This window comes from Perca fluviatilis, chromosome 16 (assembly GCF_010015445.1).
Source record: "Perca fluviatilis chromosome 16, GENO_Pfluv_1.0, whole genome shotgun sequence".
Taxonomy (NCBI): domain Eukaryota; kingdom Metazoa; phylum Chordata; class Actinopteri; order Perciformes; family Percidae; genus Perca; species Perca fluviatilis.
Window position 1 is genome coordinate 3,055,493 of NC_053127.1, and position 18,146 is coordinate 3,073,638.

The window sequence follows — 18,146 nt, forward strand, 5'->3', positions numbered from 1 at the left end:
TCTGATGAAAATCTTTTAAACTGACCTTTGTTGATCTGAAATGAAGACAGATTCAGCAACTGCACGGCCTATTTCTCTCTTAAAATGTTTTCAGAAACACGTTTCGGTGAACTATTTTAGTACAATATGAGATCGTATTCTAAACGAGTTCATCCAATCAGCTGCTGGTTTTCATTTTTGGGCGACAATACAGATTAGCGCTGCCTGCTGTTATGGAGATGTATTATGTCTCGTCTCTTCGGTGTGTTCTGAGGAACTTTTTGGACCAACTCGGGGAGACTGATCAGTCTGACTGGCTTTACTGCCAGCGGTCGCCCGTCTGGTTGGTGTGTCTGGGCCTTAATGTGTTTTTAAGAGTTATCATCTGACAAAACTATCTAACTAACTAACTAATGGAGGCAGCGGTAGAGCAGCAACTCCCGTGTTCTGCCAGGTAAAATCACTGGTGATCGATTCATTGTTAATAGTAATTTTTCATTAAAAAACGGTCAGAAAATGCTGTTTTCAGCCTCTCAAATATGTAGAACTACGGCTCTTTCCTGTGTTATCTTATATTACATTGAATATCTTTTGGGTTTTGGATAGGGCTGGGCCAGTTACAGTTTTTTCCAACTGCTTACACACGTTTTCAAAACTATGTCTCCTTTTTTCAAAACTCTACACACAATTCCTAAAACTGCTCACACAAAATGCTAAATGCCTCACATCTCCTTCAAAAGGAAACACTGCATTCAAAATACCATAAACTCATCTCAAAATGAAGCATTTACATCAAATGGCAAACACTTTTTTCATAATAGTAAATTTTTGGATATACCATGTACACACTGTTGTTCTAAATCTAAAGCTCTTTTGTCTTTCATAGGTTTATATCTACATTTACAATGTTCTAGAGAGAAAGTAATCTGCTGAGAGGGGTTGAAAAGTGCACTGTAAAAAACAATGTAATGTTACAGTAAAACAGAAAATATTTATTGGGCACATTATTATTGTAAGAGTAGCTCAGTGTTGTATACAGTAGCATGAAACAAGAAAACAAAAGTATAAACATATGTAAAACAAAGGTATCATTTTTAGAATAAAGAATATGTGTGTGTGTGTGTGTGTGTGTGTGTGTGTGTGTGTGTGTGTGTGTGTGTGTGTGTGTGTGTGTGCGTTGTGTGTGTGTTGTGAGTGTTTGTCCGTGCTTGTCGGTGGGGGTGGGGGGCAGAATTGTATGCACTTTGTGCAAAACAAAATCTGATTGATTTGTAATGCTGAAATAGTCATTAGATAGTTGCATGCAGTATGGACGCCACTATAAAGATACTCAAGATGGGCTTCTCTCCCTGATCTCATCAGAGATGGCTCTCCTTCTTACTCTTCTTCCTCCTCCTCCTCCTCCTCCTCCTCCTCGTTGTTATCCCCTGTCTCTCCCTCCTCCTCCTCTTGCTCTCTGTCTATTGTTGGCATCCATTGTTCAAAACAGGTAATCTGGCCTTTGAACTATGTATAGGCCTATACTAAAGCAATGATTGGTTAGTGTTCAGTTTTGACATAATGTGTTTGCAAATGTGAGAAGTGTGTGTGTGCCCTGGTAAATAAGTGTAGCATTTTGATTGGTTGTGTTTAGAAATGGATAGCAAGTCACTTCCTGTTAGATTTCTGTGTCTTAGGTGGAGAATTGTGTGTAATGTTTTGAAAAAAGTGTTTTATGCTATTGAAAGCTGAGTGAAAGGCTGAGAAATAGCTTATGGTTTTGGAGATTTGCTGTGTAGTTTTGCACTTTGAGTGAGAGGTTTCAAAAATCGTGTGACATGAAAAGATTTTGTGTGTAAGCAGTTGGAAAAAACTGTAACGCGTTATTATGGCGTTAACTCAATAATTCATTAACGCCGACAATTATTTTATCGCGCATTAATGCCGTTTTTATTATCTCTTTTGTGATTGTAAAAGAAATTTATAAAGTTCTTCCAGACGGTGCAGTCAACAGAACCAAAGTTATTTTTAACCACTGCAAAGTTGAATTTTCTTATCACCGGAGTACTTCCAGTCTGAAATATCACCTAAATGCAATTCACACCGTTAATACCAGCAAATCATTCAACGAAACAAACAGTGGCGCATTAGATGCAGCATGTGGGAGAAGTATAGATAAACAAAGGCAAGAGAAGCTAACAAATGCCATAGTGAAGTGGATAGCTACAGACTGCAGGCCCATAGTGAAGTGGATAGCTACAGACTGCAGGCCCATAGTGAAGTGGATAGCTACAGACTGCAGGCCCATAGTGAAGTGGATAACTACAGACCGCAGGCCCATTAGTGTTGTGGAGGACAACGGTCTGAGAAACATTCTGAGAATCTCAACAAATGACGGCAGGTATGAGATTCCCTCAAGACGCACCATCACAAGAAGAATACACGAGTTGTATGCAAAGGAAAGGACCGCAACAACTTTACAACGTGTTCCTTTCACTGGGGACTACTGGACATCACTGGGTAACCATAGTTACCTTTGAGTTACAGTGCATTATATTGATGAACAATGGACGCTGCATTCACATGCTCTGACTGTAATGAAAACAGAGGAGAGACATTATGCTGAAACGTTTGTGCTTCACCTCACTCTAACAGGGACATTTGGTACTGGACATAGACTGGTTATAACAGGGACATTTGGTACTGAACATAGACTGGTTATAACAGGGACATTTGGTACTGAACATGGACCGGTTATAACAGGGATATTTGGTACTGAACATAGACCGGTTATAACAGGGACATTTGGTACTGAACATAGACCGGTTATAACAAGGACATTTGGTACTGGACATAGACCGGTTATAACAGGGACATTTGGTACTGGACATAGACCGGTTATAACAGGGACATTTGGTACTGAACGTAGACCGGTTATAACAGGGACATTTGGTACTGGACATAGACCGGTTATAACAGGGACATTTGGTACTGAACATAGACTGGTTATAACAGGGACATTTGGTACTGGACATAGACCGGTTATAACAGGGACATTTGGTACTGAACGTAGACCGGTTATAACAGGGACATTTGGTACTGAACATAGACTGGTTATAACAGGGACATTTGGTACTGGACATAGACCGGTTATAACAGGGACATTTGGTACTGGACATAGACCGGTTATAACAGGGACAGTTGGTACTGAACATAGACCGGTTATAACAGGGACATTTGGTACTGAACATAGACTGGTTATAACAGGGACATTTGGTACTGGACATAGACCGGTTATAACAGGGACAGTTGGTACTGAACATAGACCGGTTATAACAGGGAAATTTGGTACTGGACATAGACTGGTTATAACAGGGACATTTGGTACTGAACATAGACTGGTTATAACAGGGACATTTGGTACTGAACATGCTACTCCCTGATAAAAGTTGTGGGCAGTTTTATTTTATATATAACAAACAGGATAACATGAATGCCCTGGCAGTAGCAATAAGCTTTAATTTTGTATTTGTTTTGATTACATTGTTTAAGTTGAGATTTACACTAAATATTTTATTTAACTGCTACTGTATGAACAAAATGTAGTTGCAGTTGCTCTACACCGACTGCAAGACCTCGTCGATAGTCTGGTCCTGGCAGTAGAGGCTGTAACGGGCTCTTGAAGGAATCCAGTGGTATCAACCATACCATCAAAAACATGTACTAGGTTCTCCAGGCAGTGACTAGATTAAGTTCACTGATCACTGGATCTTGATGTGAGTTGGGTCCCTGGGGTTTTTGTTTTGGTCCCCCCCCAGGAGGGGTTAAATGCAGAGAATGAATTTCGCTACATGTATGTGTATGTGACAATAAAGTACCTTTACCTTTACCTTATATCATACCATTCCTGTCAGGAAGTGATACAAAAAAGCTCCACAGTTTGTCTAGATTTTGAGGCAAAACCTGGCATGTCCATTTTCAAAGGGGTCTCTTGACCTCTAACCTCCAGATATCTGACTGAAAACGGCTTCTCTGGGTACTCACAAGTCTCCAATCACAGACACGCCTACTTTATGGTAATCCCATGATTAATTTTTTCATTCAGGTCTTTAGTTTTCATGGATGTCCCACAGGCCTGTTTGCACTGACACAGCGCTGTTGCCTTGTTTGTTTGGTTCTGTTCCCTCCTCCTGACAAAACTACTTCAGAGTTCAGTTAGAAACTGGTTTGTTTTTGCTCTCATGTCAAATCTGATTAAACCCAGTGACAGCCCTTTGGCTCCCAGCCCTCAATGTGCCGTCTGTAATGCAGAGTTCTTTGCTGAGGTCTTCTCTGTAAAGGTGAGTCAGGGCTTTTAAAGTCTAGAGAGTTTTCTCTCCACCTTAGTTATCTGCTCAGCCAGCTGCTGTAACTTTACACTGTGGTATTAGTACTTTTACTGTAGTAACATGTCTGAATACTTCCTTTAATTTCAGAAGGAAACCTTTAAAAAATAATTAACTGACTGATATAATATGTCAGAAATTGACCACTTTTTAAATTTATTTTCCTAATTTATTTTTAATTTTATTTATTTAAAATTATTTTAAATGTATTTATTGATTTCTGTAACATTTTCCCTTTGTACTTTCCCCACTTTTTATGTCCCTAAACTTATATTATTAATTTAGTATTGATCAGCAGTAAATAATAATGTAATGTTACAGATAAGTGTTTTAAATTGAAGTTCTTTTCCTTCTTCTACTCGTCATCAGAAGTCATGAGGCTCCATCTGCTGGTGGGACAGTAAACTGCACGATGTCTGAACACCAGGCTCACACAGAGATATAAGATTAGAAGAAGAATAAAACACTGATTTAGTGACTTTATAAACTGTTCGGTAGTTTAATCTATCATCATTTACTAGCTGATTAGATTTTGTTTTAATATTCAGAATCTGTAAAGTAATTTCTTATTTCCTGAGAAAGTTTGGAAGATAAATCTACATGTTGTTGATTTAGCGGATTCAACAGCTGAAGTTAAGTTTATTTTATCATAAAGTCAGACACAACAGGACACTAACATTTCCCCTGGAACCTTTAACATTTTTTTAGAAAGTTTAAAACCTGATAGCTTAGTTTAAAAGTAGCAGCCAGGCTGCTGTGGAAACAGTTTTACTGTCATATTAACTGATATTATGATTTGTAATGCTGTGGACGTCACATATGCTGCATCCATTGTTTCTAAAGTCTAATATATAATATTCTCATGATGAAGTCTTGGCTCCATTAGAGGACTAAAAAGATAACATTAGTGCTAGAGTCTTTATAAACATTTAGCTCCAGTAGCAGAAGGTGGTAGTTTTGCTTTTAGTTGCAGAAGAGACTACAGAGGAAGAGTAGTCAGCAAAGTCGAAAAATAAGATGAGAGAGATATAGAAATAAAGTTGCCTTGCCCTACAACCTCCAGCCTGTCAGTCAATCACCAGGGCACAGAGAACACGTTTGTCACCTATTAATTTAATGTGAATTGGTCCTCAGTAGTACTGTCAGTACGTAACGAGACAACGTTTAACCTCAACAAGAAATATTGTCATGTTTTAATATCGGCCCTCAAGATCTGGTCAGACCTCTAATAAACAATCGGTTAGGTTAAAATCAAACTGTTTCAGGCTGGTACACTGGACCGGACCGGCCCAACTCTAGTTACCTCGTCCATCATTAACCAGAGATCTTTACCATGATGACAGAAGGGAGTTACTGCTTGTATATCCTAACCCCCGCTCTACTTCCTCCTAATTTAGTTTATTTATAAATGTTGAGATTAATTCTCATATAAAAGTTTTGGCCCTATAGGAGGACAGAAGGATTACATTTGACACATTTCTCTCTCTGGTGGTCTTCCTCTCTTTCTAACAGGACATTCAAGGGACCTGAACCTGAACCCAGCTGTGTGTCCTTTAAGAGTGACCAGTCAAAATTTTAGTAAGTCAGCTTCAGTTACTTTATAACGTCAGCAACATTACAAAACATTTGAAAGAACAAGGGGTGCCCCGATTAATCAAGCGCCGATCATTATCTAAATATTTACTAAAAACGTGGGATCAAGTACTCGGCATTAATGTCTTCTAGCCGCCGAAAAATTGCTACAAAACGATAGTTGAAGAGTCGTCACCAGGGTTGCCAGGTCTGTGGTTTTCCCATGGGATTGGGCTACTTTTAAAGTGTTGCTGCAGGTTGAATTTTTTGTCCACTGGTTGGATGGACCAGATCCACACACACACAACGTGCCCTGGTGCCCAGCACCTGCCTCTTTAGAGAACAACGCTAACGAGTCGTTTTGTTAACTATTAACTGTCGTCGCCACATGTCGCTCACTTTTTCTCAGTTAAACACCGTAGCTGTATCCCTTCTAGCCACAACCAATAGGGACCCCCCGCCAGTCTGGGGCGTGAGTAAGTAAGAGACGGTGACTACAGAGAGAGCAAGCTAGCCTGAGCAGGAGAGTTTTAAGTTTAGTAGCGAGGATATCAAGTGACTATACAGCACATAGATGTAAAATAAGATCAGTACAGCAGAGTTTGCAGTTGTACATTGTCTAAGCTGTAGTAGGAAAAGTTAACAAAACATTTGAAAGAACAAGGGGTGCCCTGATTGATCAACCACCGATCATTATCGGCCGATATTTACTAAAAATGTGTGATCAAGGGCTCGGCATTAATGTCAAAAAATTACTACACACACGCCGAGAGCAACAACCACATGCCTGTGCTTAATTGGCTGTTCATGTGTAGTAAAGTTCTCCAGCGGCAGCCTCCCACCCACCTTATTGGCCAGGGGCTGCATGTGGTTGCTCAGGCGCACGCACGCTACTTCAAACAAAACAATAGTTGAAGAGTCATCACCAGGTTTGCGTTTTTCCAGCGGGATTGGGCTACTTTTAAACAGGGTGTCAGCGGGGTCTTACAGTTTTTCTTGATTGCTTTGACCTGCTTAAAGAAACTGCGATCCACTCGGTTTTCATCATCACTGTCTCAGCAGAGCAGAAGACACCTCTTGCAAATGTGTTAACCCTTTCTCATTGGATTGACACATTTTCCCACCCTTTTGCAGAACAGTTAACACGGATGTCATTCAAGCAGTCCAAACTCCATTGTTTTAGTTATGGTAACCAAACAGAAACCATCTGTTCCTAACTATTAGAAACTACCTCCATCAGTATGAAATCACTGAAGCACCTGTTTGACACTCCACACAAATCTTCAATTAGTAATCAGTGTGCAGGGTTAGGCCATGTGGCCCCATAGATCAGTCTGCAGGGTTAGGCCATGTGGCCCCATAGATCAGTCTGCAGGGTTAGGCCATCTGGCCCCATAGATCAGTCTGCAGGGTTAGGCCATGCGGCCCCATCGTCAAGACAGAAGAGACTGAGTATCAATAGTGGCTATTTCTCATACTCTACAGTAATATATGGTTATACTTTACTGTAATAGATTTTATTTTGGTTTACATGTATTTTGTGTAATATTTACAGTATTTCAGTTTTCAGCCACAGTTTAAAAAATAACAATAATTGGAATCAATAAAATTTGCATCAAAGCATTTCTGATTCTGGATCCAATTCTTTGAAAGAAGGCAAATTGACAACAAATGTCACTGGGATGAAAACTACATCTAGTAATAGACTGCAATGAAAAGCAATGGTTCACTGATTCGCACTGAGTGCTGTATTTTGTTGTCCACTGTGTAATGGTTGATTGGAAGAGCTCATACACTTGTTTGGAAGTTGTGTTGTTTGAAGTCAAAATTTGCTTTTGTTGGATATTTTAAATGTTTTGGCACGGTTAGAGCCTTTTGCAAACAAAATGTGTCATTTTGACCATAAGTGCCACTGTTTCAGCCTGTGTGTTAACTGTTTTGAAAATGAGTTTGAGTTGACTGCTGCACCAAAGCAATCAAGAAAAACTCAAAAATCAAAATTTAAGGCCTCTTAAAATCTTAAATTCCTCATTGAAAGCTTCCTGCAGTTAGATTTTTATTTTATTCCTTGGTGTTGTAGTTCTTTCTTACGCTAGTCTGAATATAATTTGATGTATTGCGACTACAAATAAGACCAAAATGCAATTTAAATTGCAGCCAATCAGCTTTAGTGTTATTGGTGCGAGTCTCTTTCGGATTGTACCACAGACATAAAACAGATTTTATTCTTTAGGTAAGTGGAAGTGCAAGTTTAGATTTACTTGGCTTGAAAAACTGAATTTAGGGCAAAAATCCAGTTGCTTACAACATCTTAACACCCTAACAACTGTGAAGGGTCTCCAGCAAACGACAGCCATCAGCCGGTTCTGCCAAGGATCTGGTGGCGGCTCCAGCCCCGGCACCAGCACTACCTCCACACTGCCTCGGCCAGACCCATGCAGCAGCTCCTCAACTCCTGTAAGCGACCTCCGTGTCGCTTTTGGATCAGAGCCAACCGAGCAGAGGTGTTCTGGGTTGGGTACTGAAACCCAGTTCCAATATGTATCTACCAGGCTGAATAGTAACACGGATTATGGTGCCACTTAAATGCTTGCGCTGCTCTCTGATGCTCTGAAACAGACATCAGAGGCAACAGAAGCATCTGTAAAACTGAAAAAATTTACATTTTGTGAGATCCAAACCGGAAAAGGAAGGTATGGATTGGACGATGATTCCTCATTGCTGATTGGATGCACTGGCTGTCAGTGAAGATCTTCTTCTTCTTTTGGATTTAAGGCAGACTGGGTGCCTTGCAGCACATTGATGCCTCACAGATCAAGTCGATAAAATCTGACACCTATATTTAAAAATGTATTTATTTAGAGTGGCCAGCTGCGTGGAAATATTCACCATGACACGGAGAGCCTCACTTTCCATAACAATAAACCCCGTCGGACTAACATTACGTCACATACGCACGCTGCCCAAATGACCACCTGTCTTAAAGGGGAAGGGTCGCCGGTAAAAATCATGTCAAAGGAGAACGGTGAAAGTTTACTTTTCTATAAAGCAGCAGTTTTAACATCAATGTCCTGCGATGTGACTATCACAAATCGCGATGTAAACAATGAAACAAAATATCATACAGCCCTAGTTGTTGTACACTCCGAACTGCAATATAGTAGCTATAACAATGTCTGGCAGGACGCCGTGCGCCCTAAATTGACTGTCCATGGGACTGTGTTCTGAACTGTTCCTGTCATAGTTGACGTGTGTTTTAATAATGTTCTGTTAATGTTTTGGGTGTGCATTTATGTTATCTGGGTTTTAGTTTTGTCTGGATAATTTAGTGTTGTTGTTCATCTCCTGTACATTTATTGGTGTTACCATGACTGAGACCCTGGTGGGGATTGATGGCCTCTGGGCAGTGAGTCTGTATTTATTGCTCAATAAATAGCTGAGAAATTGGTAACTCTGTCTCCTGAGTGAATATTTCCACGCAGCTGGCCACTATAAATAAATACAATGTGCTGTAAGGCACCCAGTCGGCCTTAAATCCAAAATAAAAAGAAGATCTTCCGTTTGTCGCAGACAGCCAGTGCATCCAATCAGCAACAAGGAATCATTGTCCAATATGTACCTTCCTTTTCCGGTTTGGGTCTCACCAAATGTCTTATTTGTTTTGTGAAATGTTGAAGTGTTTCTTGAAATGCTTTGTGTTTTGACCTTCTGTGTGGACAGACATGATGTGAGTTAATTCTTCCTGATTCCTCCACAGATGGACCAGGAGATCTCAGAGGTTCCCAGTGGTCAGTCTGCCCAGCAGCATCAAACACACCTGGACATAATTAAGGTCTGTACATGTACAACTACTTATTTTACATCTATTCTGTTCACAATCATCTCCATGCTGCAGTTTGATTTGTCATTCATATAATCTTCTGTTCCAGCTGCTGCAGGAGAACATCAGGACTTTTGTGAAGAACGAGCTGAAGAAGATCTAGAAGCTTCTGAGTCCAGATTACCCAGAATGCTCAGAGAGTAAGAGGGAGGGTGAGGATAAAGAGCAGAGTCTCTCCAGACTGAGTGGCTGTAATCTGTCAGAGAGAAGAAGTGAAGTTCTGTCCTCAGTTCTCAGCTCCCTGAGAGAGCTGGACCTGAGTAACAACAACCTGCAGGATTCAGGAGTGGAGCAGCTGTCGGCTGGACTGAAGAGTCCACACTGCAGACTGGAAACTCTCAGGTTAGATCAAGTTACTGTTTTTCTTTAATTTGAGATATTGCTATAAACTTTAAGCTTCATTTAATTTAAATAGCCCATCTCATATCAGAACTAAAATTTTACAATTTCGGAAAATCTTTGAATTTTTCCAAAGTATTTTGTTTCTATTTATAATCACACGTCATAAAGCATGAAATATGAACTGTGGCTGAGATCTAGAAATCTTTTATATTTTAAAGAACAATTCCGGCGCAAAATGAACCTAAAAATGCATCAGAACACACCGAAGAGACGAGACGTAATACGTCTCCATAACAGCAGGCGGCGCTAATCTGTGTTGTTGCCCAAAAAATGAAAACTGGCACATGATTGGACGAATGCATCACGGTGGTCTGTTTTCTCCGGAAATTCAAAGACAGACTGTCAGAATACGATCTCATATTGTACTAAAATAGTTCACCGAAACGTGTTTCTGAAAACATTTTAAGAGAGAAATAGGCCATGCAGTTGCTGAATCTGTCTTCATTTCAGCTCAACAAAGGTCAGTTTAAAAGATTTTCCTCAGATTTTGAGAGACTCTTGTCATGCTCATTCTGCTCCCCGTTTCCGGGTTAGCACTCTACCAATCAGATGGGTCATTTTAGTCCGACTGCTGGCAATGCCCGCCCCACCAATCATACATGTCAAATCAACCAAAATGAAGGCCAAGTGGACTGACGACAGCACAGAACACACCGAACAGACTCGAGTCACTGACCTCGCCAGACTGTCCAATGGCTGATTATCGGCTCTATGTGTCTGAGCCTTAAGGGTTAATAACATACAGGGTTCGTACGTTTGGAAAAAAACTGGAAAAGTTATGGAATTTGAAAAATTCAAAATAATGGCCAATCTTCGCCAAATTTCAGAGGAGGCTTTTCTGAGGCTGCTGCCAGTGGTCAAAGCCTCCAACAAAGCTCTGTAAGTGGGATTTATTCATCAGAGCCCTAAGGCATCGTCCACGATGACAAACGGCACCTCTGATTAATATTTAGATAATTTAATAACGGTTTAATGTAGCTGCTTACGGACTTTTCCTGCTAAAAGCTAAGAAGTTAGCCATCACGCGGGTGTCTTTGGTGTCTTTGTAGCCTTTACAGAAGGTTTTCTATCCAGCCTGGAACTTGTGCCTCTTTTCGGAGTTGTTCAGCAATAAATCCAAACTCTTACATCCAAGATTTATCCACTTGATGTCCATAATTGATCACGTTTTCGGTCATTTCTGCCGCTAGCTCTGTGCTACCGTCTAGTATAAATCTCCCATGATGCTTTGCGAGAGTGTGTTGACATTTTTCAACCAATGGGAAGGCAGGTCCGTCACACAAAGTCTATGTAGTGGAAAAGAGAGTTCACTCCAGGGAATCTGAGAACTGTTTTAGACAACACAAATGCTTGTGTAGCATTGCTGTGTGTGTGAAATCAACAAATATGACATTATTTTGATTATTGGCAAAAGCGTCTGGACTTTTTTTGAAAAAATGTATATATTTTGTCAACTGTATGTTGTTTATTTCTTCACAGTTTGACAACCAAGACATATGGAAACTGATTTAGACAGGAGATTGGATTAGCTTTTAATGCTCTGTGTGATATCAATAAATATCTGTGAGATTCATTTTCCGTTTTATTTATTTGTTTGTCTTTAAGGTCATACAACCTTTTTTTACATTCAAGTGACCTCACTACAGCACAAATATTCTAATATCCCAGTTTTTCCTGAAACAAAATGATACATTGATTGACTATACACAACAGGGTTGATGTTTTACAAGCTTTTTTAGAAAATAAAACCAGACGGACAAGGAATTGTAAAAATGGCTTCAGGGTCATGAGTGTTAAATACTCTATTCTATCTATTTACTCTCTACGCTATCTTTCAACCGGGGAGAAACATAAATAACTATTTCCTTACTATTTTCTCTTCAGGCTGAGTGTCTGTGATCTGTCAGAGAGAAACTGTGAAGCTCTGTCCTCAGTTCTCAGCTCCCAGTCCTCTAGTCTGAGAGAGCTGGACCTGAGTAGAAACAACCTGCAGGACTCTGGAGGGAAGCTTATCTCTGATGGACTAAAGAGTCCACACTGCACACAGGAGACTCTCACGTCAGGATTCATTAAACTATTCCACTGATGACCATTTGAACTCTAATTAACTTGAGTTGATAAACAGCTAACAATTTGTTTGTGTCTGCTGATACAAAGTGTCAAAGGACCTTTTTTGTGATTAACAATTTTTATACATTTTTTAAACAACAAACATGAACATACCACTATACCATTGATAATAACAATAATAATAAAACCTCAGCGAAAACAAAAGGGATCCCAGCTCCACTGAATCTGACATCGATGCTGCTTTGTAGGCGTCGATCCCAGCCCCCTCAGGTTTGGACCCCTACCTACCAACAGTCATACCCCTAAGTACCTTAACAGATGTGTTGTCGCAAGTTATATTGTCAAAATTAGGTAAATAAAAGCTTAAATCCCTGGGAGCTAACGTTACTATAGCAGAATGTTTCAGTCCAGTCATTGCTGTGTAGAAAAAAACTAAACAGGTATTGTGAATCTGTGTGCCAGTTTAAATATCTGTTGGGCTTGGTTCTTTTTTTTCAGCTGTCACGAGGGGGCTCCGTATATGCTCACTTCCATTGTGGCTTGATGAACCGTCTCGGAGATGCATGTTGTTCTGTAACTGGTGTGGCACTGCCACTAGTCTCTTGATTTCCACTTCGACATTTTAAAAAATTTCTGCAATGATTCGGAGTCACCATTTGCCACACTGGGCATTTTCTTTTATTGCTTATCCAAGATGACAAAACTACAAAGCGAACAAAAAATTCTCCTTACAGTTTTTTCCATCTGCAGCGGGATAACCCGTTGTGATTGGACAAAGAATGACATTGGGGGGTGCATTTTTAGTTATTTCCATATTCATTTGTGGGAGGAGACAAGACTGGGGGCGGTGGCTCGTTCACGTGCGCTCAATTTCACATGGATTGTGATGTATAAAGGAACGGTGCGCAGGACCTGGCGTACGCCCGGTTTTATACATGTGAATATTTCTGTGCGTAGGTAGTTTTGGCCATACGCCATCTTCTGGTATGAAAGCTACGCAATATTTTATACATGAGGCCCCAGGAGTTTTGGAAAATAAAAAGTGCCATTCAGAATTATGTTTTCTGCTGTCTTTCTCCATCTTGCCTGCAGCCTGCACAGGGCCGGCCCAAGACTTTTGGGGGCCCCAAGAAGAATTTGGTTTGGGGGGCTCTCCACATTGTAGTGTTGAGACACTGTGGGCCTGATTTACTAACACTAGCGCAGTTTGCGCTGCGTCTGTTTATGCGAGTTCGGTAATAGCGCACGCTATGCTTCCACATTTTGCGTAGTATTTATCAACCCTGACACCCATCAGGCAATCAGCGTCTTTCTCCGCCCACTATACCGTAAATTGCGCTGTAGCAAAGCGGTACATGTGCTATGATATGGCTGAGTGCAGACTGCGATATCCCCACTGCTGATGCTAGGACTGTTTGAAATGATCCTGATGCCAATATTTGTAATGTAGGGAGGAGTTTAACAACTGCTGGAATGGGATGTGAACGCTGAGTGGGAGATTCAATTTCATCTTTGATTTCTTCCAGTAACTCTAATATTGCATGGCTGCTTAATCTGTAACGCTAAATGATGTTGTGTTCACTGACAAAGTGTGATTCTTGTGTTAAAAATATTTTCAGCCTCGCCTATGTCTTCGTCTTGCTCAGATTACTGTTGCCATTTCACCAGCGTCATAAAGGTCTACGAGGAAACTCGACTGCGGCTGGTTTAGACCTGCTTTTAAGAGGCGGAGAATTTCCCCCGCAGAACAGAGGCGCGCTCTTACTGACAGTCTTTGTAAATACCACGGGATATATAATTAGGTGCACTTTGCGCTTATCCTCCCACTTTCCCCACGACCCTCCCACAAACGCATATTGAAAGCGCAACTTGTCTCTTCTCGCTCATGTGGCAGACAATCTGCGATTTTACCCAAGTGCGCCCTGTTTGTAAATAGCCCGCATCGGTTACGTCCGTCTTTGCGACCAATTAGCGCCTGGAAACAGGCGCAAACGGCTTGATAAATCTAGCCCAGAGTGTAGAGACTGGGTGAAAGTCTTGTGTTTTCTCCTTAACTTCTTCCAGGACATGAAGACCTGTTTCCTGGGTGAAAGTCTTGTGTTTTCTCTTTAACTTCTTCCAGGACATGAACACCTGTTTCCTGGGTGAAAGTCTTGTGTTTTCTCTTTAACTTCTTCCAGGACATGAAGACCTGTTTCCTGGGTGAAAGTCTTGTGTTTTCTCCTCAACTTCTTCAAGTCAACGTGCTACTGACAGTCATAAATACTAGAATACAGAGGTTTACTTTCAGAGAGATATATGTACCAATGCTTCATGACAACAGGCTGATTTATTGACACTGGAGACGAGAAACAAAAACACATGTCTGCATTAGAACATTATTATTACTATTATTGGGGTTTGGGTTTCTTTACACATTGTCGGGTGGATGTGGATATTAAAACAACAAAACACCATCAGGAGATCTCTACTTTACACTGACAAGACATGTTAACAGCCACTTCCAACAGGGGTCCCTTGACCCTCAGAGCCCCTGGATCCTAGAAGCCCCTGGACCCTCAGAGCCCCTGGATCGGGACCCCATTCAGTAAATCTGTCCTGGAGACACAAAATAAAGCTAAAGAGGACCAGCCCACTGGCCTCAGATCTGCAGTCTGTTCTTTATATTTCTGTTCATGGAGAAAAGGTGTGATGTAAAGTTCAGAAAGAGAAGAACCTGGTCCCCCCTGGCCCCCTGCCCACCCTGGTCCCTCGCCCCCCCCCCGGTCCCCTCTGGCCCTTCAGGCGTCCGAGTCCTCGCTGCTGTCGCGGCTGATCTCGATCTGCAGTGAGGGCAGGTTGTCCAGCCGGCTCTTCTTGATCCTGGTGGAGATACGCTCCTGTTTCTGTTTGATCATGGCGCCCCACATCTTCTGCAGCGTCGAGTCGTCTTCCTCCTCCACCTCCTCTTCTTCTTCCTTTCTGCCGGCGCCCTTGCTGGCGTCCTTCCTCCCCGCAGAGGAAGAGGAGGAGGAAGAGGAGGAGGAGGAGGTGAAGAGGCCCGCTGGCCGGCTGCTGGGCCTGCGCTCGCTGCGTCCGGCGCTGCTGTCGTCTTCCACGGAGCCCAGTCTGCTCCACAGACCGCCTAAAGGACACACACACACACACGTTACTGATATGGGAAATGAGATGAAGACTAGAACAAATGCTGAGTACAATGAGTTCAGGTTGTCCCCAGACTAACCTTCTTGTGTAGTACCCTACATACAAGATATGAAATACACTTGAAAACCTGAATGCTGAAATATCCAACCTATCAGTTACTACTGGCGTTTGATGATGCCTTTCTTTAAATAATTGTTCATTTCTTATAGCAACTCTCAGTTTCGCTTGCGAGCTGGAAAAACCAAACTCTGGCCGGGCCAATCACATAGTGTATAAAGTCGATGGGCGGGGCTTATGGCTGCTGGTGAACAGCGGTCTTCTGGAAGACTTGGAGTTCAGCTTTTCTTTGAGAAAAGAACAAAGAACAGCTCTGAAGTCATTCTTAAAAAAGGTAGATGTGTTCAGAGAATTTAAAGTTGAATCTATCAGCTAGCGTTGCTCTGATTGGTTGTAGAGCTATCCTATTGGTGCAGAAGGGAATTTGAAAGACAACCGTTTATCCCGCCCCTCGGCTTGAGCCCTGACCAATGGGGAGTTCCCAGACCCAACATCTGGATGTGGGTCTGGCTTGTCGGCCTATAAAGTTGCTGCATTTTTTATTCATTTTGGTCGGTAAAAGACCCAAAAGGAAGTTCAGTTTACTTTCTCATAAGACAAAGAAAAGCAGCAACGCTCTATATTTGAGAAGCTAGAAGTTGAAAACTCACAGTCCGCCTGCAGGAAACAGACAAATATTACATAAAGCCGACCTGGATCAAGTTTTTTTTTTAATTCTCAAATGTATTTTTACTAAGCAGTTATATTTCACATACTGTACTGTATATAGTATAGTGTAGTTTTTGTTTTAGTATACATTAGTGCTGTCAAACAATTAAAATATTTAATCGCATTAATGTCATAGTTAACTCACAATTAATCGCACATTTTTATATATTCTAAATGTCCCTTGATTTCTTTTTATCCCATTATTTCTCATTTTAATGCTCTTATCAACATGGAAAATTGGATCGGCTTGCTTTGACAAGGGGGCGGACAGAGAATTGCCATCAGCTGTGCGCTCGGCCATCAGCTGTGCGCTCGGCCATCAGCTGGTATTTCAGACTGGACGTGCTGCGATGATAGCTCAGTTCACTACGACCAAACACACACAGATCACTTTGGTCTTGTCAATGGAACAATTTGGCAACTTTTTAAAAGTAAACTTTCCATTCGGAATCTTACAGGCGTCCATTTCGGCGTCTCGCGCTCGCCATCCTCTCGTTAGCCTGCTACTCTTTGGCCGGCTCGTGAGCCCAAACCAGTGTGTGAGGCGTGCCTGTTGTTGTGTTTCCGGTCTAGCTAGATCCGGTGTGGTAGTTGTAGTTTTTCTAACGTTACTAGTTGTTGCAACAGCATGTTAAAGAACTACAAAGTTTGCCAGGCCAAAAAGAACTGACAGCATTAATATATATATTATATAGTATTCATGGGATGTCCCGTCTCCTTCCTCTGTCTCTGTGTTGGCGTTCTAACCTCCGGTGGATTTGTGAGGACTATGGTTAACTGCTCCTCAGATCTCTGCAGGGTAAATCCAGACAGCTAGCTAGACTATCTGTCCAGTCAGAGTTTCTGTTGCACGACTAAAACAACCTTTTGAATGTCCACATGTTCCACCAAAACCAGTTCCTTCCTGAGACTATTTAGCAGAGGCACCGTGGCTCCGTCCGGAGCTTAGCCCCGCCCCACGACGACTGCGATTGGTTTAACTCTCGTACCGTCTTCCCGACGACCATGCACTTGTTCTCCGGTTTGGTTTGCCCGTTTATAAAGCATAAAGGAGTCTATAAATGATCACCCAATTCTGCGTTACATCTTTTTGGCCAACTTCAGAACTTATTACCACTAGTTTAACACTTCTTTATGGAATTGATGGTGAAGAAATCTCATTTACATGAAATTACACCTAATCAGTCCTTCCAGAAAAATGCAGAGTTTTTTTGTGATTGTTGCGGGGCAAAAATTCTTGATTACGCAACACATTTTCTTAAAAAATGCGATGGAATATGCGGGATATTTATGCAATTTTATACAACACCCTGCATAAAATTGCAGCACCCTACACCCCCAACACGCTGCTTTTCGACGATGATGTTCACGTTGTGTAATTACATCACTTCATAACATTCCCATGGCAACAGGGGGAAATGGTTGCTCTTGTGTGAAGTAAACGCAAAATTTTTCAACTTTCTGCTAAGATATATTGTGACTTTTTTGCAACGAAAATGCGGGGATTATGAAATCATGCAAGCCCCGCATTTTTTGCGTGGAATTCGTTAATTTATGCGGCGAAAGTGCGGCTTATTTGAAAAAATGCCCCCTCCCCGCATCAATATGCAGACTTTGGCTGATTATGCGTTGAATTATGCAATCGCATATCGCATCCATTTTTCTAGAGGGACTGCCCGATTATTGAGTAAAATAAGCAGCAATTAGGAATTATCTTGACCAATAGTTAAGGTCAGAGAAACATATGTGTATGGATGATCACTCATTTTCTCCCGGGTAGACCATGCAGGTTATTTTTAGGAAATTTGGCTGAAAAGAAAGCCAAATTTCTGGGAGGTAGAAACTTGTGTTTTCCTCCGATCCAGGAATGCTGAGTGGACTGGCCAGACCTTCCTCAGAAGAGCTGTGGAGGAGGGTCTGTGTGACAGTAAAGTGAATATCTCATTTGTGGACATTTGACAGTGAAACTA

At 41.4% G+C, this 18,146-nt stretch overlaps 2 protein-coding genes across 2 annotated transcripts in view; both read right to left on the reverse strand.

Annotated features, from left to right (window-relative positions):
- Nucleotides 1–18,146, reverse strand: part of LOC120543772 (complement C1q tumor necrosis factor-related protein 3-like) — a 57,552-nt gene that overhangs the window by 17,570 nt on the left and 21,836 nt on the right. The gene's annotated exons all lie outside the window — the stretch shown is intronic.
- The window catches only part of ncbp3 (nuclear cap binding subunit 3), a 16,148-nt gene continuing 12,579 nt past the window's right edge, over nucleotides 14,578–18,146 (reverse strand). The window contains exon 13 of the mRNA XM_039776996.1: nucleotides 14,578–15,391. Within this exon, the coding sequence (XP_039632930.1) occupies nucleotides 15,048–15,391 (344 nt within the window). The 3' untranslated portion in view covers nucleotides 14,578–15,047. The remainder of the gene's footprint in view (nucleotides 15,392–18,146) is intronic.